Consider the following 17,497-nt stretch of genomic DNA (forward strand, 5'->3'; position numbering starts at 1 on the left):
GGCGCCGGGACCGCCCCACCGCGCCCAGCCTTCCCCCGCCTGGACACCGCGTCCCTCCGCGGCCGCGTTCGCCGGGCGGCCCCGGGAGGCCGGGACAGCCCAGAGCAGCACGGCCCGGCGAGGCGAGGCTCTCTCCCCGCCCCACGGCTGCCGGCACCCGGGCTGGGGGCGGCTCCTCCCCTCCCCTCCCCTTCAGATTGGGGGCCGGGCCGGGCCGGACCCCCGCACCGCCCCCGCTACCTGCGGGCGGGGACGCGCGGGGGCGGGCGCTGGGGAAAGTTTGTCTCTGTGGTTGGCTGCGCCGCGCGGCGCGGCCGGTCGGGGCGGGCGGGCGGCTCCGTGTGCTCGCAGGGCAGCGGGCGGCAGAGCGGGCCGGGCGAGGAGCGGGCTGCCGGGCGAGGGGCGGGCTGCCGGGCGAGGGGCGGGCTGCCGGGCGAGGGGCGGGCTGCCGGGCGAGGGGCGGGCTGCCGGGCGAGGAGCGGGCTGCCGGGCGAGGGGCGGGCTGCCGGGCGAGGGGCGCTGCCGCCGGGCCCGGCCAGCGTGAGCGCCCGCGGTCCCGCTCGCGTCGTGAGGGAGAGGCAGCCGCGCAGCCCTGCCAGCATGGGGCGCCGCGGGGAGAGGGCGTCCTGCTTGCCTCTCCTCCTCCTCTTGCTGCTGCTGCTGCTGCTCGGTGAGTCCGGGGCTGCGCGGCTGGGGGGCAGCGGGGAGGGCGGCCGGGGGCGCCGACCTGGGCTGGGCTGGGCTGGGCTGGGCCAGCTCGCCCGTAGGGAGGGAGGGAGGGAGGGCCGGGCCCGTGGGCGCGGGCCCCTTGGCGGGGCGGAGCAGCTCGCCGTGCCGTGCCGTGCCGTGCCCGCCTGAGGCGCTGCCCCCGGGGGCGGCGGGGGCCCGGGCAGCGCCGCCTGCCCGCCGGGCTGTGCCCTCCGCGGCTGGCCGGGCCGCCGCCGCCTTCGCTCCCTCTCGGCCCGCCCGCGGGCGCTAGCGGCGGGCGCAGCCCTGAGCGGCTCCGCAGGTCCCCCCGGCCTCCGCCGCCCCCTCCGAGGGGCCGGGGCGTGGGTTCCTGCCGGGTATCGCCCGGAAACTTGAAGGGTGGTGTTGTTCCTCAGACGGGGCGCGGGGGGTGCCGCTCGGCGGGACCCCCGGTGAGAGGGGCTGGCTGCCGCAGCCGCCGGGGTCCCGTCGCGGCGTAGCGGTGTCCGCTCGGGCACGACCCGGTGCCTGGGCTGTGGCCGCTCGGGATGCCGCCTGGCAGCGCCCGAAGGGGCCCGTCCCCGGGCCGAAGGGGCGATCCTTCTGTTCCGGGAGCGGGCAGAAGAAGCCTGGGTGTCCCAGGTGTGGTGAGGGCAGTGGTACTTCTCCAGCGCCCTTCCCTCCTGGCTCTCGGGTTTGCTGCCTCTGCTGTCAGGTTATCCTGTTAGGAGATAACGAGTCACCTTGTAGGTGATGTTTTATGCCGTGTTCACGTAATTGTGTAGCTGTCGTGAGCTTCATGTGTGGCATTGTTCCTTGCTGGGGTCAGGGCCAGGCGGGCAACGTGCAGAAATAAAGACTGTAGCAAGAACCACACAAAAGGCTGGGTGGTGGGGTTTGGTTTTCTGCCTTTGCTTTTTTTTTTCCTCTCACGTTGGACTTGTAGCATTGCTGCTGTTAGTGAAGTAGCAGTGAGCTTAACTAGAGAACAAGAAGATTGTTCAAGTAAGATAGTTATGCATAGTATTTAAGCGGTTCTGTGTCAGCTCTGTGCAATCAGAAGTACTTTCTGTACTGGTGGGCAAGCATGCCCCACACATTGTTACATGCAGTTCTCGATTTAGAACGTTTGACTGATTGCAGGTAGTAAGTAGGAGCCTTTTCCAGATTTGGGGTGGAAGGAGTGAGTAACTGAAGAGTGCCTCAACTCCACACTGCGCTGCTCTTTAAACAAAACTCTATTTGCTGACTTAGTTTGTGCTTGTAATTTTGACATTGCTATAACTAATTATTTTTCTAAATGCCTGCCAGAGCACTTTCCTCATGGTTTGGCTGTTGAATCTTTCATAGCCAGGTCTGCAGAGCCAATAGTTAGAGCTGAAAGGTCAGCTTCCTAAACCTGGGCTTATCCCAGTTCCTTTACTGAGGCTGCTCGCAGGCAATGAGGCAACTGGGGCAGAGGGGTGTCTGTATACAAGTCAAGATCCTACCACATAAAGCTGTCCACTGTACTTTCTCTTATTGGCAGCTGAGGTTAGTCATCTTGTTTATCTTGACAACATAGGTGTTTTGCCAGCTGGGGAAACAGTGAAGAACTGGAGAGAATACCTTTAGTGTTTTTGTTTAGAAACAGAAATCGAATACAGTTTTTCGAGAGAATGGTTTAGTAGGACAGTCGAAAAATCAGGACTCTCAGTCAAAGTCATGCATCAGAAAGTTGTAACTATTAAGGATGACTTGCAACAGCAAAGTTGTTTCCTTTTTAATTCCAGAGAAAATAATTAGAAGGACTTAAAATGTGCATGTATAGATATCTGGCCACTATTTTTTATATGACTTGTCTGGACATTCAGAGTTGCCTTTTGGGTGGTTGTTTTTTTGTGGGTTTTTTGTTTGTTTAAATTGGAATGGTGCTGTTAGAACTGAAAGTGCTTTTCTGCAGGAAAAAAATCCCCTGAACTTCTCAGTCTTAATTGTGGTGTGTGCTCCAGTGTAGCTATCATCTGATACCATTACTTAGTAGCTTCTATGAGGCATACCGAATGTTAAGAGGCTGGGAAAGTGGTGTTCCTCTCATTCTGAATGGGAAAAGTATGCTTCTGTGAACTTGTGTTTTCTAGCAGCTCTTTAATAGAGAGACAGGTTGGGGCTTTTTGTTAACTCATGTGCTGCAGCTGTTGAGGAAGGGCTGTATAAGGGAGGTGTAGGGAAGGAGTTGAAGCATAGAAGAGCTCATCCCTTGTGTATACTTAGACTTGATTGTTTTGATCAGATCTTTATGAAGTAACCCAGCAAAAGGTTGCAAATGGCTGAAGTATTTGGCTGTGACAAATAAGAATGTTTTCTCATCCTGTCTTCTTTCTCCAGTACAGTTGCAATCTGTTTGATAAGGAGATTGTGAATTCTCAGTGTAAGGCTTGATCTAGTCTATCTACTTTCTTCCTTTCTTTGGTGTGGTTAGATCCTGATAAGAGAGGGCAGCATGAGGGCATTTTGCACTGCCATCGCCTTTTTTACATGTGGTTTCAATCTGCCTCGTCAGCCTGTGAAATGCTCTGAAAACCAAAACATCCTTCCTAGGGCAAGACAACCAAAAACAAAAACAGGTACCAGGGCTCAGACTGTAAACAGTAAGCCTTGCAGCAGCTCCCAGGTTTCACGCCCCCCCCTCCCCCTGCACCCCCCACTGGTTTGAGATTCAAGGTAAGAATTTCAGTGTATTTTTGTTTCAATGCTATGGGGTTTGAGGAGAGCAGGCACTCAGTAGATCCTGGGGGAAAACCATTGATGATGGTTTTCCCAGAGATCACGTTTTTCTTGCTACCATTTAGACCTGTGTGACACTCACTGTCCGCTATGATGAGAGTCGCTTCCAGCGTGCCAGATCCCCAGGAACCTTGTGTGTGCATGAATGAAGTTATTTCCTACAACTCATACCTGAAATTCTTTATTGTGTGTGGGTTTTTTTGATTTTGTTTTTTGTTTGTTTGTTTTTTGCTTTTCCTCAGAACGTACAACAGTTAGTCATTTGATTCAAGCTTTAATTCAAGCTCTGCAATAGAAAGTTTTTGGTTATTAGTATAAGTTACTGTGATCATGAATTTCAAGGGAAAAGTGTGCTTTAATCTTTCCCTGCATTTGCAGCTGAAGTCAAAGCATTAGAAAATGGGAGAGCCTCAACGTTTAGGACAGGGAGATGATGTAAGATGATTGCCCTTGGCATGTTGAAGGTGTGTTAGAGTGGAATCTGCTTCCTGTTCCCTTGCTGGTGCCTGTTCACTTGCCAGTGAGCCCAGAGCTGGTGCTAGTGGCCTTTGCCTGCCTGCTCTTGGAAGAAGGCAAGCTCAGCCCCTGGTTTCTGGAGAAGGAGCTGACAGCTAGGCCTGCCTATCTGTGTTGTAGCTTGAGAGGCGGTTAAAAAGGCTCCCAAAGGGGAGGTACTGACAAGCCTGTCCTGGACTTAGCAGCTGCAGAGTGCTAAGGCAGTGGAAGTGTAGTGAGTATTTGAGCTGGTGAGGAACTGAAGGGCAGGTGGTAGTGCTGAGGAGGAAGCACTTTCCATGTAGTTTTGCCATGCTGATGTATTTTCTTAGTGTGTAGGCTGTGGGAATCAAAGGGCAAGCAGTGTAGCAAGTGTTTTTTTCTTTATATCCTGTGTTCTTTTGGGTTGGCAAATGATAGCTTAGTCACCTTTTATGGCTCTCTTCCTTCTTTGGAGGTTCCTGTCCAGGGCTCATTTATAGGGAGTCTGGGTTCTTTTTCTGAAATTCTTCGACCTTGGTCTCCAGGTTTCTCGATTGCTGCATTTCAACATAGCAACAGCTTGCTCTCTTTAGGTAGCCTCTGTTGTATTTGGCTGTAATCCCTGAACTGAGGTATAAACCTGTCTGAACAAGATTTGAAGTAAGCAGTTGGGGTCATTTAAAAATGCAGCCACATGCATGATTAGAGGGGAATGTAATGAAGAAATAATGTATATCCATCCATATAGCTGTGTAAACAGATATTCAGGGACATCTGAGATTTCAACTTTGACATCTAAGAATTTTTTGGGTTGATTTATTTTTGTGTGATTGGTTGTTGTTGTTGATTTCCCCCCCCCCCATCTCCATAATCCTTGTCAGAGACTTACCTGCAAAACAGACCTATATGGTTTGTTGTGTGGTTTTGGTGTCACCCCCTGCCCCAGTAGGGAAATGTTTACATATTTTAATATGGCACTTTTAGAAAGTGAACATTTTAAAAGTATGCTTTTAGATGACTTTCATAGATAAAGTTTGTTCGTTTTTTTTTTTTGGTGTTGAGTTCTGTGTTTTAGAAGGAAGGGAAATGGACACATTATCTGAAAATTGGAGTTCTTTCTGATTATGTATAGAAATCAATCACTTGAAAGTTAAGTTGGAAAAAAATTGAGGAAATTTTCACTATGTGAGCTGGATCAAAGGAGAGGTTATGTCAGTGTCTGTAGAAGTCTTGAGCAGTTTCAAAAGATAGACATTAGGTGGAGTATAAGGTAAGAATCTACATCATACTGCAAAGAAAATTACTTTTTAATATTTTGCTTTTGACTTTTTATTGGAGATGTTGCAGTTACTTCCCAGGCCCCTGCTAGACATCCTGCTTTCTGAGAAGTTTTGCAGTACTGATAGTCTGTTTCTTAGAGATCTGTAAGGCAAAATTGTCTAGGGATACCAGTGTTTAAGTTTCTGTCCAAGAATAATAGTTTGCTGCATGACCTTAGTTTGTAACCTGAGCAAGTTACCCCAAAACTGGATCAAAAAGACAGAGAGACTAACATAAGCAGTTTCTGTCTGGGTTGTTAGTACCTTCTGCCCTAAAGAAGGAATGAGCTTTTATTAATGAGATACTAAGTTTCCAATTATCCATTTTTTTTGTCAGTTGATATTTTAGAAAACCTCAAATTGTAGCTTTCTTCCAAGGCTTGAATACCTACTAAGAAGGGCTTTAAAAAGAATGAGATAAACTTCTAATACACCTTATGTATTGTATTTTGCAAAGGGCAGAGGTAGGTAATCAGTTTCAGACAAAACTGCTTTTGGGATAGGATGATCTCAAAAACAGCTGCTCAGATACCAAAAGCCTTATATAATAATAATTATTATTTTTTTAGATCATCAGCATATCTAAAATAAGATAAGAAATAAGGCAGAAATTATGTAACTTAAAGTTTTGTTGTTTTTTTTTAAGTTTCATATCAGAAATTGGCTTATTAATTTACTTGTAAGCTTTCATAGTTGTAAAGCATAATTGATTTCTTCTAACTGAAGTGTGAGACAAAAGAAATGGTGGTCTATTGTCTGGAGCTGGAAGAGGATTCAAAGCTGGGTGTCCAGTGGAAACCATTATCAACTTTAACTGTTACATTCTGACTGAGTTTAATGTGAGCTAGATAAAAGGTAGAACCAGTGCTGCTAAATGCCTTCACTGAGTCTTGTGAGGTTGTAAAGTGCTATGGCAATGCCAGTTGGTTTGAGTCATTGTGATTGCCATGGGGACTGCTTGAAACGTGTGGTAGAGTGTTGTAGTTGGTGCTCCATTTCATCAGGTCAAGTTATAGGGGAAGGTTTATGTGACAAGGTCTGAAGAACAGTATCTTTTGTATGCAGCAATGGCAAAATACTGCTGCAGAAAAATGAAAAATTGCGGAAGCAAGCTTGAGTATTTTGACTAGTGATAATTTGTGTGGCCAGGTGGAATTTGGTTGCTCTAAAGGTTCAAAACTGTTAGTTGAGCTATGGGAAGAATAGGTAAGTGAGTAATACAACCAGTCCTGGACACGATTTCCTTTAAAAAAGAATCTGAGGGTGGTTTTTGGAATTAACTGACTTGTGAACTTCAGGAATGAAACCTAATTAAAGACTAGAGCTCCCAAGCAAGCTGTCACAGCTGCTGATAGACAGGGCTGCCAGCAATGCCTGTAGTATATCTGTTTGGTTCTTTTTATTAGGACCATCTCTTAAATTGTTTATTATTCTGCAAGACTTTAAGTATTCATGCTGAAATTTTCTGGGCTGGATGTCTACCATAGAGTGACTTTTTTTCCTAGGAAATACACCCTGCAAGCCCCCTCCCCCCAAAAAACCCAAACAATCCTCCAATGTTTACAACTGTTACACTTGGGAGTGAGCAGAGAGAAGCAGCTTTTTAAAAATTTATTTTTAATTCTTGTGTTTTCTGGCCAGTTCTCCCTCCTGACTCTTACCAAAATAAATCTCAGCTGCTAAGCTGAGAAGTTCTAGCACCTCTATGCTTTAGAGCAAGAGCTGGAAACTTGGCTGGAGAGTTCACTTTGCATCAAGAATGTGGCTTTTACTGTTATGAAAAATGTCCAAATTTGGCCACATCATAAGACTTGGAAAAACATCAGTTTGTAAATGCTCTGTAGGGAATTAGTCTCAGGTCCCTAGAGAAAGCACTCTGTCATTGCTTTTAAGGTGTCAAAGGATTACAGCTGGAATTGGGGGCAGATAAATGGAAGCCCCCTTTTATTTATTGCAGATTCAGTCTTCTGTAAATGCAATGTCCCTTTTTTTTTTCTTTTTTTTCCTCTCTCCCCCTCTGTTAAATTGGCCAATGCTGCAGCAATGTGCTAGTCTGTGTGGATCACCAACTGTATCTGCTGTGTCTGCTGCTTGTAGCAGTACATGCATCATCTATCTTATATGTGGTTTAAAAGAAATAAAAACATCAATGTAAACTTTGTGTGGCTTTTAGCTTTTTTTTCTCTGGTTTCAGTTCTCCTTTCAGGCTTTTTCCCACGTGTCCCCTATTGTCCTTTACTTCATGCTGACTGTAAAATAACTTCTGCTGTCCCAAAAAAAAAGAGTAAAGAACTTGTGCCACTCTTTCTGTTTAACTGGCTTGATTCGTCTGGACTTGCTGTTCTGCTGACTTTCTTAAAAGATGTGGTTTAGCTATGCTGCTTAGTGCTTGCTTCATGACTACACTTTGCATGCTTTCATGCTTTTTGAGCCGCTCTTTTATTGCCATATCAGTAGCTGTTGAAGGGAGCTTGGTGGAACCATTACTACTGGTGTTCATGTTGGTTAGCAAGAGTCTGGTTCTGACGAAAGCTAGCTTTGCTTAGGTTTGGCTGTCTTAAAAGTAATTGTCAGTGTAAAGGACTTTGTTTCCGTGCATGTCCCACTGTTAGCTCCAACTGCAGAGATTTAGCATTGTATTTCATTCGGTCTTTGATGCAATGTGGCTGTGGGGAATCTTTGAGCAGGCTGTAACAGCATTGTTCTCCTACACACATTAAAATGATTGTTGCAAGAGAGGCATCCACAGGGACCTCTGCCAGCTTCTTATTGATGTGTTCAGTTTCATCTATTGATACACTACCCTTCATTATTACACAGTGAATCCTGTGGCAGTGAAATTTGCTATTAAATCTGCCCTGCAAAAGAGAATCAGCAGGAGCTGCTTTAAAAGCAGTGTGACCCCTCTATTTGCAAAGAATAGCTTTTAAATATGAAACAGATGCTGAATTAATAGAGGATGCTTCCTAAATTTTCAGGGTACCAAACATAAGGAATTTGAGAAAAATTCAGAATTCACATAGTTTGTGAATAACCACTTAAGTTGCAGTACCCTTTTTTTCCCCTCACAAATGTATGTCTTATCAGTAGATGTATTCATTTGTCCTTAAATATAGCAGTTAATACTGAGGTGACAATAGGAAATAATTTGTTAATAAGAACTGTTAAAATAAGCATCGAGGTGTTAGTCTTTCTGTCTGTTTTCTAATCCTCTTCCAGGTGCTAGAGAGTGGGAAGGGCAATGCATCTTCCTTTGCTTTTTGCCACTGCCACAAACTGTTTTGTGCTTTCAAAGCACTACCTGTAATATTTACCCAGATGCTACAACCTCCACCATCTCCCAAAAGAAGCGTTACATTCTTTAGAAGCCCGGTGACATACTGTTTATTGGGAGGTGGTGTCAGCAGGTGGAATTATGTCTGTGTAAAGAGCCTTCATGTTGCATGTAGAGTGTGCTTGTTCATATTCAGTTAATATGGAGATTTAAATTAATGCAGAGTAGTAAGTCGATTGCATCAACCTTGTTTCCCTTTGATCTCAGGGTTTGGTTCTACACAAGGCATGCTGTACCTTTTGGCTTAGAGAGCTTAAGTACTTGGAGCAGGCTTCCTCAATGAAAAAATAAAGAGCATGGTAGCTTATCAGAGACAAAATCACTCTTGATTGTCTGGAGGTGGGAGGTAGCAAGGTAAGACTGGGTCTTTCATGTCTATCACAAAGCAGGGTTGGATGAACACTAAAGCTATTGACTCAGCCCTGGTTGCTGGCAACTATATTGATAGGCACCTGTCAATAGTTGCACGGCTGCTGACATCTCTAGGTTTGTAGATTTGTTTATTTATTAAAAGAAATAAAATAAAAATATCATATAAGCCCAGAGTCAATGAGAACAGAAGTGCAGCTGTTGTTAGAAATTAGAAGTGGGGGAAGGAAGGTAGGGAGAGAATATTGTCACAGGACATGCTTTCCAGGGAGAAAGGGGGTTGGGGGAATAGCTTGTTTAAAATAGAATAAGTTAAAGGTGTGTCTGTATGAGACGGTGATGTTGGGCACCAGAAACAGCTTTGGTAAAACCCACAAGTTTCTCAAAGCTCTTCAAATCTTGAACTACCCTTGTTTTCTAAGCAAAGTTTTCTGCTCACCCCTGGCAGGTAAATGGAATATCTAACCGTAGACTCCTGCAGAGATTCAAATAAGAACTGAAGTGTGATGCATGTGGCTGCATGGTATGCTATGGTATCTGAATTGGTGCTGATGTCTGCCTTTTGCATCTGGAATGGAGAGGCGAGGTGAAGGCTGTAGTACAGTGAAGAGTTACTGCATGGGGATGTCCTTCCAAAAGCAAGAGTGAGACTTCAGATAGTACCCTTGTTCATTGTCATGACCAGAGGGTGCAGAAAGTGTGCCTCTTCCAGACTTCGCCTTGTAAACCTGTAAGTTTCAATGGAGACTGGCCAAAGCTACTTAGAAAGGAGTCGTTAAAGATGATAGAAAGTATTTCTCATTGGACCTTCTCATGAAGTCTATAAACATGAAGTGAACCTATGCAGGGACGAAATTAGAACTAAAGCAGAGCTAGAGCTCTAACTAGCTACAGCTGTTAGGGATAATAAAAAAATGTTTCTATAAGTTCATTAACAGCAAGAGGAGGATTAGGGAAAATCTCCATCCTTTATTTGATGCGAAGAGAATCTTAGTAACAAGGGATGAGGAAAAAGCTGAGGTGCTCAACACCTACTTTGCCTCAGTCTTTAGCAGTGGAACTAGCTGTTCCATGGATATACAGCCACATGAGCTAGGAGACAGGGGGGGATGCAGAATGGGGTCATCACAGTTATAGAGGAAGTGGTCAGAGACCTACTACACCACTTAGACACACATAAGCCTATGGGACTGGATGGGCTACATCCAAGGGTGCTTAAAGAGTTGGCAGACATGATCACCAGGCCACTTTCCATTATTTACCTGAACTCCTGGCTAACTGGTGAGGTCCCAATGGACTGGAGGGGAGCAAATGTAACACTTATCTATAAGAAAGGCAGAAAGGAGGATCCAGGAAACTACAGACCTGTCAGTTTGACCTTGGTACCAGGGAAGGTCATGGAGCAGATCATCTTGAGTGTTACTAGAAGACTTATAGAGAATAACCAGGGAATCAGGCCCAGTCAGCATGGGTTTATGAAAGGCAGGTCCTGCCTGACAAACCTGATCTCCTTTTATATAACGTGATGACCCAACAATTGGATGAGGGAGAGGCTGTGGATATTGTCTATCTGGACCTCCAAAAAGCATTTGACACGGTTCCCCACAGAACTCTCGTAAAAACACTGGCTGCTCATGGCCTGGGTGAGCAGACGATCTGTTGGATCAAGCACTGGCTGGACAGCTGGGCCCAAAGAGTGGTTGGTGGTCAATGGGGTCAAATCCAGCTGGGGCCAGTCACAAGTGGTGCTCCTCAGGGCTCAGTGTTGGGACCATTCCTCTTTAACATCTTTATTGATGATCTTGATAGGGACATAGAGTGTATTATCAGTAAGTTTGCAGATGACACCAAGCTAGGCAGGAGTGTTGATCTGCATGAGGATAGGGAGGCTCTACAGAGAGACTTGGATAGATTAGATCATTGGGCTAATGTTAATGGTATAGGCTTCAACAAGGCCAAGTGCTGGTCCTGCACTTGGACCACAACAACCCCAGGCAACGCTACAGGCTTGGGGAAGTGTGGCTGGAAAGTGTCTGGCAGGAAAGGACCTGGGGGTTCTAATTGACAAGGGGCTGAATATGAGCCAGCAGTGTGCCCAGGTGGCCAGGAAAGCCAGTGGCATCCTGGCTTGTCTTAGAAATAGTGTGACCAGCAGAAGTAGAGAGGTGATTGTCCCCCTGTACTTAGCACTGGTGGGGCCACACCTGGAGTATTTAATCCAGTTTTGGGCCCCTCAATTCAAGAGAGATATGGAGGTGGTGGAGTGAGTACAGAGGAGGGCAATGAAGCTGGTGAAGGGCCTAGAGAAACAATTTTATGAAGAACACTTGAAGGAGCTGGGAATGTTTAGTTTGAGGAAGAGAAGGCTGAGGGGAGACCTCATCAGTCTCTACAACTACCTGAAAGGTCATTGTAGAGAGGTTAGTGCTGGTCTCTTCTCACAGGTAATTAGTGACAGAACCAGAGGGATTAGGAGATTAACTGGAGATTAGGAAAAAAATTTTCACAGAAAGAGTGGTTAGACACTGGAATAGGCTGCCCAGGGAGGTGGTTGAGTCACCATCCCTGGATGTGTTTAAGGGCTGTTTGGATGTGGTGTTGGTGGATATGGTTTAGGGCAGAACTTTGTACAGTGGGGATGATGGTTGGACTCGTGATCCCAAGGGTCTTTTCCAACCTGAATAGTTCTATGATTCTGTGATTCTCCTGCTGTGAGGAGTCAGCTTTTGATTTTTATGTACATAGAGAGATTTTTGTCTCTCTCTGTAGCTGTAGAGACACTTACCTCTTCATGCATCTGGGCAAAGACTAGTAACCTACAGATGGATGCAGAGCAGATGCGCTGGGCACTTCTGTACCTAGACTTGTAAAGTGGGTCCTTTCCTTGCTTTAACAATTCCTTTTCAGAATAAGAAATTAATCCCTTCAGAGTGCTTTCAAGGAACATGCCTATGCCATCAAAGTAACTTGTTGGCTTCCCTCTTTTTTTTTTTTTTTTTTTTTTTTTTTTTTTTTTTTTTTTTTCCTTCCCCTTTCCTTTTTTCCTTGTGTTGTGTTTTTGGTATTGGTGCATTGGGGTGAGAACTTGATTTGGATATGTGGTTTTGGCCAAAGATGATTGTGAATACTGTTGTCACATGAGTGACAGTCTGGGGTCATCAGTAGACCTCCAGTCTCAGGGCTGCCTTGTTGCTATAGGATCTTGCTTGCAGTCCAAAATGGGACTTTGGTCATGTGAGTGTCATAAGTACACAGACGTTTTTGGAATTAAAGCCCTGCAACTGAGGTTTTTACTTCAGAGGAGACTGCTAACATGAGACATCCTGTGACTGCTACTTGGGCTGAAATGATGTGTTCAGAGAACCTGTTTACTGGAGAGATGATTGGTCTTGGAGCTATAGAGTGAGACTTGAGGAAGAGCAGATTGTGCATGGGGATGTGAGAATGTTTGAAGGTTTGGGCAGGGAGAAGGTAAGGGTCCAAGTTGAAGATTCTATGAATGTCATGGTGATGAAGAGCACCTACTTCATGTTGGTTATTTTTTTCGTCTTGGCCTGGTAGTATAAGGTATTTTTTGACCTTGGACACACAGGAATTGAGGTAAAAATAAAAAGTGTTGCCTGGGGTATCATCGTGTGAGAAGGGGCCATGGGCTCATAGAAGATCTGGCAATGGCACATGCTGTACCTCCTTAGGACCTCTGTGCCTTAAACATATTGAAGACCTGTTGAGAAGACTGTTTGGAGGTTACGTATTAATTTCTCCTACCTCCTTGCTTAGGTGTCAAACTCTCATGTTGACAGGGTTAATCTGATGGACAGCTTTGAGTTTGAAGCCTTGTGCTGATTGTCAGAGAACAAAGATACTTGATATCAAGGCCCATGATGCAAATTGGTGGTGGAGGTCAGCTAGCCTCAGTGAGTTTGGTCATGTGGAGCTCGAGCTTTCTGCTTTTGAGTGTGTGGGTATGAATCCAGCTTTGTCTACCTTTTGATGGGCCTGTGTAAAATGGGTTACTGGTTTTGCATCAGTTGAGTGAACGAAGGTCTGCTGGCCTGAGCAAAATAGCAGCAGGTGCCGGGTAGTTTTCTAGTCAACAAGGTCACTCCCTGAGCAAGGGTGAGTGAGCTTGATACCTGGTTTCTGAGACAAAACAGCTGTGTCGGCTGTGGCTGACGTGTGCACATGGAGGCTCTCGAGGGGACAGGCCTATTTGCCCTGTTCTTGACTGTTTTTTGCATGGGTGAGCAAAGAACTTTGGCCTTCAAAGTTACCTGAGTGCTTCTCAGTACTATTTAACATCACCACTTTCTTCTGCACCTCTCCATCAATTGTTATTTTTACACGTATTATAAAGTTGAAAGGCCTGTGAATTTGATGATAGTTTTGAGTACATACAGCAAAGAAGATTTTAACATGGCAATTAATGCTCTACCTTTAAGACCTCTGTGCAGTTCTGGATGTATGCCACCAGATTATGACAGGAAATATCTTGATGATTGTTCTTGTCTGTTTAGCAAGACCTCCAACCTCCTCACAGGCAATGACATGTATCCACTCTTGTAATTTGATACAAAATTTTCCTCTCAAGTGTTACATTTAACCTGTTTGAAATAGATCGCTAGTACTTCCTCAGAGGCAGTAGTGTGTACGGGTAAGTCGTGCCGACTTTGGACTCTTGCTGTCTAAAGATGTGCAAGATGGAGCAAGTATGCCTACCTGTGTTTGTTTTCTGCTGTGGCATTCTTCTGAGATGTCAGGTTCATACACTGTAGATTGGATGGTTGGTGGGAGTTTGTGGTCATCTGTGGCTCTGCTTCAGTACCCTCTGCCACAGAGCCTGAGACTGTCTAGCTAGCCTGCCTGTACTGAAGTGGCTCTCCTTTTTCTTTAAAAAGGTGGCATGCATGCTTGTATTGAGATAGATAAAGGGCAGTGAATACCTGCTGGGAAAATTGAATAGCACTCATTTAGACAGAATTCTGCTCATCTGGTGGCATATATGGCTGGCATTTTTAGGAGAGTAGAATCTCTCTCTTGCTGTCTTTCAGAATATCTGTTTCCGTACATGAAGACATCTTTTCTCTGCTGCTTTTCTTCCATTTGAATCCACTTCTACCTAAACAGTCTTTTCTGCAGCATCAGAAGTATGAATGCTAGCAGGGGTTTTGTCAGGTTGTCTTGGATGTTTTGTTCTGCAGGCAAGTCACTATGGGTAGATGCACTGGAGCATGTACTTCTAATAGGGCAGAACTGCAAGAGGCTGTGGGGCTTGAGCTGAGCCGAGTTTGATCTAATTTATGCAGGATAATAGCTAAAGGATAACGAAGTATGTGAAACTTTACAGGGGTTCCTCACTCCATCTATCTCAGAAGAAGGACCTGTATGCCATCTCAGGAGACGTTTTAGTGGTTAGGGGTTGTAGTGCAGATGGTTGGACTTGATCATCTTGAAGGTCTTTTCCACCCTTGATTTGATGATTCTATGATTCTACTGAGTGTATCAACTGGTCTAATGAAAGATCTCTTAACAATACTGCCTCGGACCACTGTTGTTACATAAATACTGCTGCTAGGTTATACAGTTATTCTGTGACTTGAAGTTATAATTCTAATGATGTTTTTTGCCACATGCATGATGAATTATGAATTGCATGGAAGCTCCTGTCACAAGTCCCAAGTAATAATGAAACTCGAATTTAAAATCAAGTAAGGTCTAAACATTAATTAGTTGACAGAACATTCTTTGAATTTATGGTCATGGTCTGTCCATCATGGATTCCCCTTCCTCCCTTGACATCATCTAACTCTCAGATTGTTGTGCAAGTTTGGTTTGTGTTTTGTGGTTGTTTGTTTGTTTGTTTTTTAATGTTGAGATAGAAAGTAATTGGAACGAGCTACTGTTTTCTTTCCCTGTCCTTTGACATTTCTGACATTTAAGGAGAAAGTAGAGGTGAATATTTAACTGAGTGACATCTAGCCTTAGCAGAACCTTGTGAAGTTACTCTGTCCTTTCTTATTCCCTTTTACAGACAGATGAAGCCTCATTTTAAACTTTTCCTGCAGGATGTTTCTTGTAACTCTGGTATTGTCTCATTATTTTAGTCTAGCTTTGATGTCTGCAATTCAACCTTCAACTGTTGCACATTTCTACAAAAGTATATAAATGCTGAAGCAATCCACAATAGTGATGCTAAATTTGTTACTAGCTTCCAGTGTTGACATTCAAGGAGGCAGCTTTTACCTCTGTTGTTTCAGCCTCTCTGCAGATAATCTGTTGTCTTGGCTTACAAAACATCTGTTTGGGTGGGTTTCACTCAAAGTTTGGGCTAAATACTGTATAAATATGTATCATTCCTGTAGCAAATAGAGTTCTGATTATAATAACAGTTGAATTCTGCTGCTGAACAGATGATTGTTTCTGTGATAACCAGTTGACTGACCATGTCTGTGACTTCCCTAGCAGTCAGCTATGTACGTATCCTTTTTTAAACTGCTTACTAGCTAGGAACAAGAGGTTATTTTGATGATTCACAGCATGATACCAAAGAGCTTTCTGTTTTCCCAGACATTTTGTAATTTGAGTACTGTGATGTGAGTACAGCTTTATTAGAAATGTAAACTGCTGTAATGATTAGAAAGGAATAAAGCATCCGTCAGGTGGATAAATTAAGACGGTTCTTTTAATCAGTAGAGATTTTTTTCAATAGGATCTTGGAGAATTCTGGGAGATCCTACTGATTGTACTGAGCTACTGGAGGTGATGGACAGGTAGCGAATTTCTTGCATTTAACAGCTATTAGATGAAAGTACAGTAGTGTGAATGAGGCAGACAAAAATAGAAATACCTCTGCCCATGGAAGAGAATTGCTTAGGTATTAAACTGATACATTTTTATAAAAAAAATCCAGCAGTTCTCTTTGGCAAAGTGGATCTCCTTTGATGGTAAAGGCAAAGAGTGCTTTTCTTACGGACAGTCTGGACTCCTGTACTTTAAGACTAGCAATCTCTTGTCCAAGGCTAATTTATTCCTTGTGAAAGGGACAAAGATAATGAAATACTATTTATTTTGACTGGGGAAAGGCAAAACCTGGTCTAGTGGTTTGCCTTGTACCCTGCATTTTGACTTTTGGTAGGCTTAGGTTAAATAACTACAAACAGCAGAGGCATCTGTAGGCTGCTCTTGCTTTGCATTATGGCAGGTGCTCTTCTGCTTGAATTGTTTGAAATGCCTTAATTTGATGTTGTAGATTTTAACTGGCTTAAGCTCCTGGGAAATGATCTTCAGATCATTAATCTCTAAAAATCCACTCTTATTTCTAAAAAATTAAGTGGGGTGGAGGAGGTTGGGGAGAAGGTAAGAGGAGAGTTGTGTGGTTAACTAGAGCTCTGCAAATGCTGTATGTAAATTCTACTTAAGCCTTCATTAGCCACAGGAGTCCCTTGTAGGTACTTTTTTACTTACAACAGTAATAATACTGATTGTTCTCTAATAATAAACTTTGTTATAGGTTACTGCTGTTAGCATGATGTATGACTGCCATGCCAACAAGAGAGCTAAACCCAGTTGATTTTGTGATGTAGTAAAATAAAAAGCGAACAGGGCATATAAATACTACTTTGCAGCTTTATAGTATGAATTTACAGACAGTGAAGAAATTAAGAGAGAACAGCTTTGTTTTATTTATGTCAGTCTTTTTGTTATGGCTCTTAAGTTGTTGTGTATTGCTGACGTTGGACATGGCTAGATGAAGAGCTGGGAGGAGGATCCTTTATTTTTAAACCATCCATTGAGATGCATGTATATACTACATGTATACTGCACCTCTTTCTGATTATTTATGAAGGTGTAACTCCTTGTGCCATTGGGGCTTAGATGTAGCACTGACTTTTCAAGCAATGCTGTCTTTTCAGATGTTACTGTGATTCATTAGAGCAAGGGGAATTTCCTGACATTGCAGAGCATTCATTCAGTGCTTTCTTGCTTATCACGTTTTTGCTAATGTTGGTGAGATGAGGCTTTGGGTGCAGGTTTTTTTGCAACCTGAGTTGAAGGCCTAAGTGCCAAATGAACACCTGTTGTCTAGTTTTGGTGTGGTATAAGTATATTTCACATTTGTTTTTTGACATATTGGTCCATATTTTGTGTTTGCATTCGGAAGGATAAAACAGTTGATATGGTCTCTGGTGCTAGGGCTTGGTCAACAGTACTTCTGAGATTTAGTCTGCAGTGCACTGTTGCTTTTGCAATGGGTATTTTGAATTTTCAGTGTTGGCTTTAGTTCTTATGCTACATACATGTACCAGTTCAGGATCCAAAAAATGGCTGACATGCTCTCTATTGGGATGAAGCTGGGCTCTAGAGTCTTTTGTTCTGTTGAACAATGTACTATGGCATGTAAGTGTTCTTCCCAACATAGCAAATGTGGGGATGCCTAGGGTGAATGCAATCTGCTGTCATCTTCAATGTAATCTGATTATAAGTGTTAGTTACTGAATAATTTCAGGATATCCAAGTTTCACCCAAATATTAACAGCTACTTATT

General features: G+C 44.2%; 1 protein-coding gene across 1 annotated transcript in view; it reads left to right on the forward strand.

The window, feature by feature from the left end:
- Positions 1-544: 544 nt before the first annotated feature.
- Positions 545-17,497, forward strand: part of PTGFRN (prostaglandin F2 receptor inhibitor) — a 72,117-nt gene continuing 55,164 nt past the window's right edge. The window contains exon 1 of the mRNA XM_051608767.1: positions 545-670. Within this exon, the coding sequence (XP_051464727.1) occupies positions 601-670 (70 nt within the window). The 5' untranslated portion in view covers positions 545-600. The remainder of the gene's footprint in view (positions 671-17,497) is intronic.

Source organism: Apus apus, chromosome 1, assembly GCF_020740795.1.
Source record: "Apus apus isolate bApuApu2 chromosome 1, bApuApu2.pri.cur, whole genome shotgun sequence".
In the NCBI taxonomy this organism is placed as follows: Eukaryota; Metazoa; Chordata; class Aves; order Apodiformes; family Apodidae; genus Apus; species Apus apus.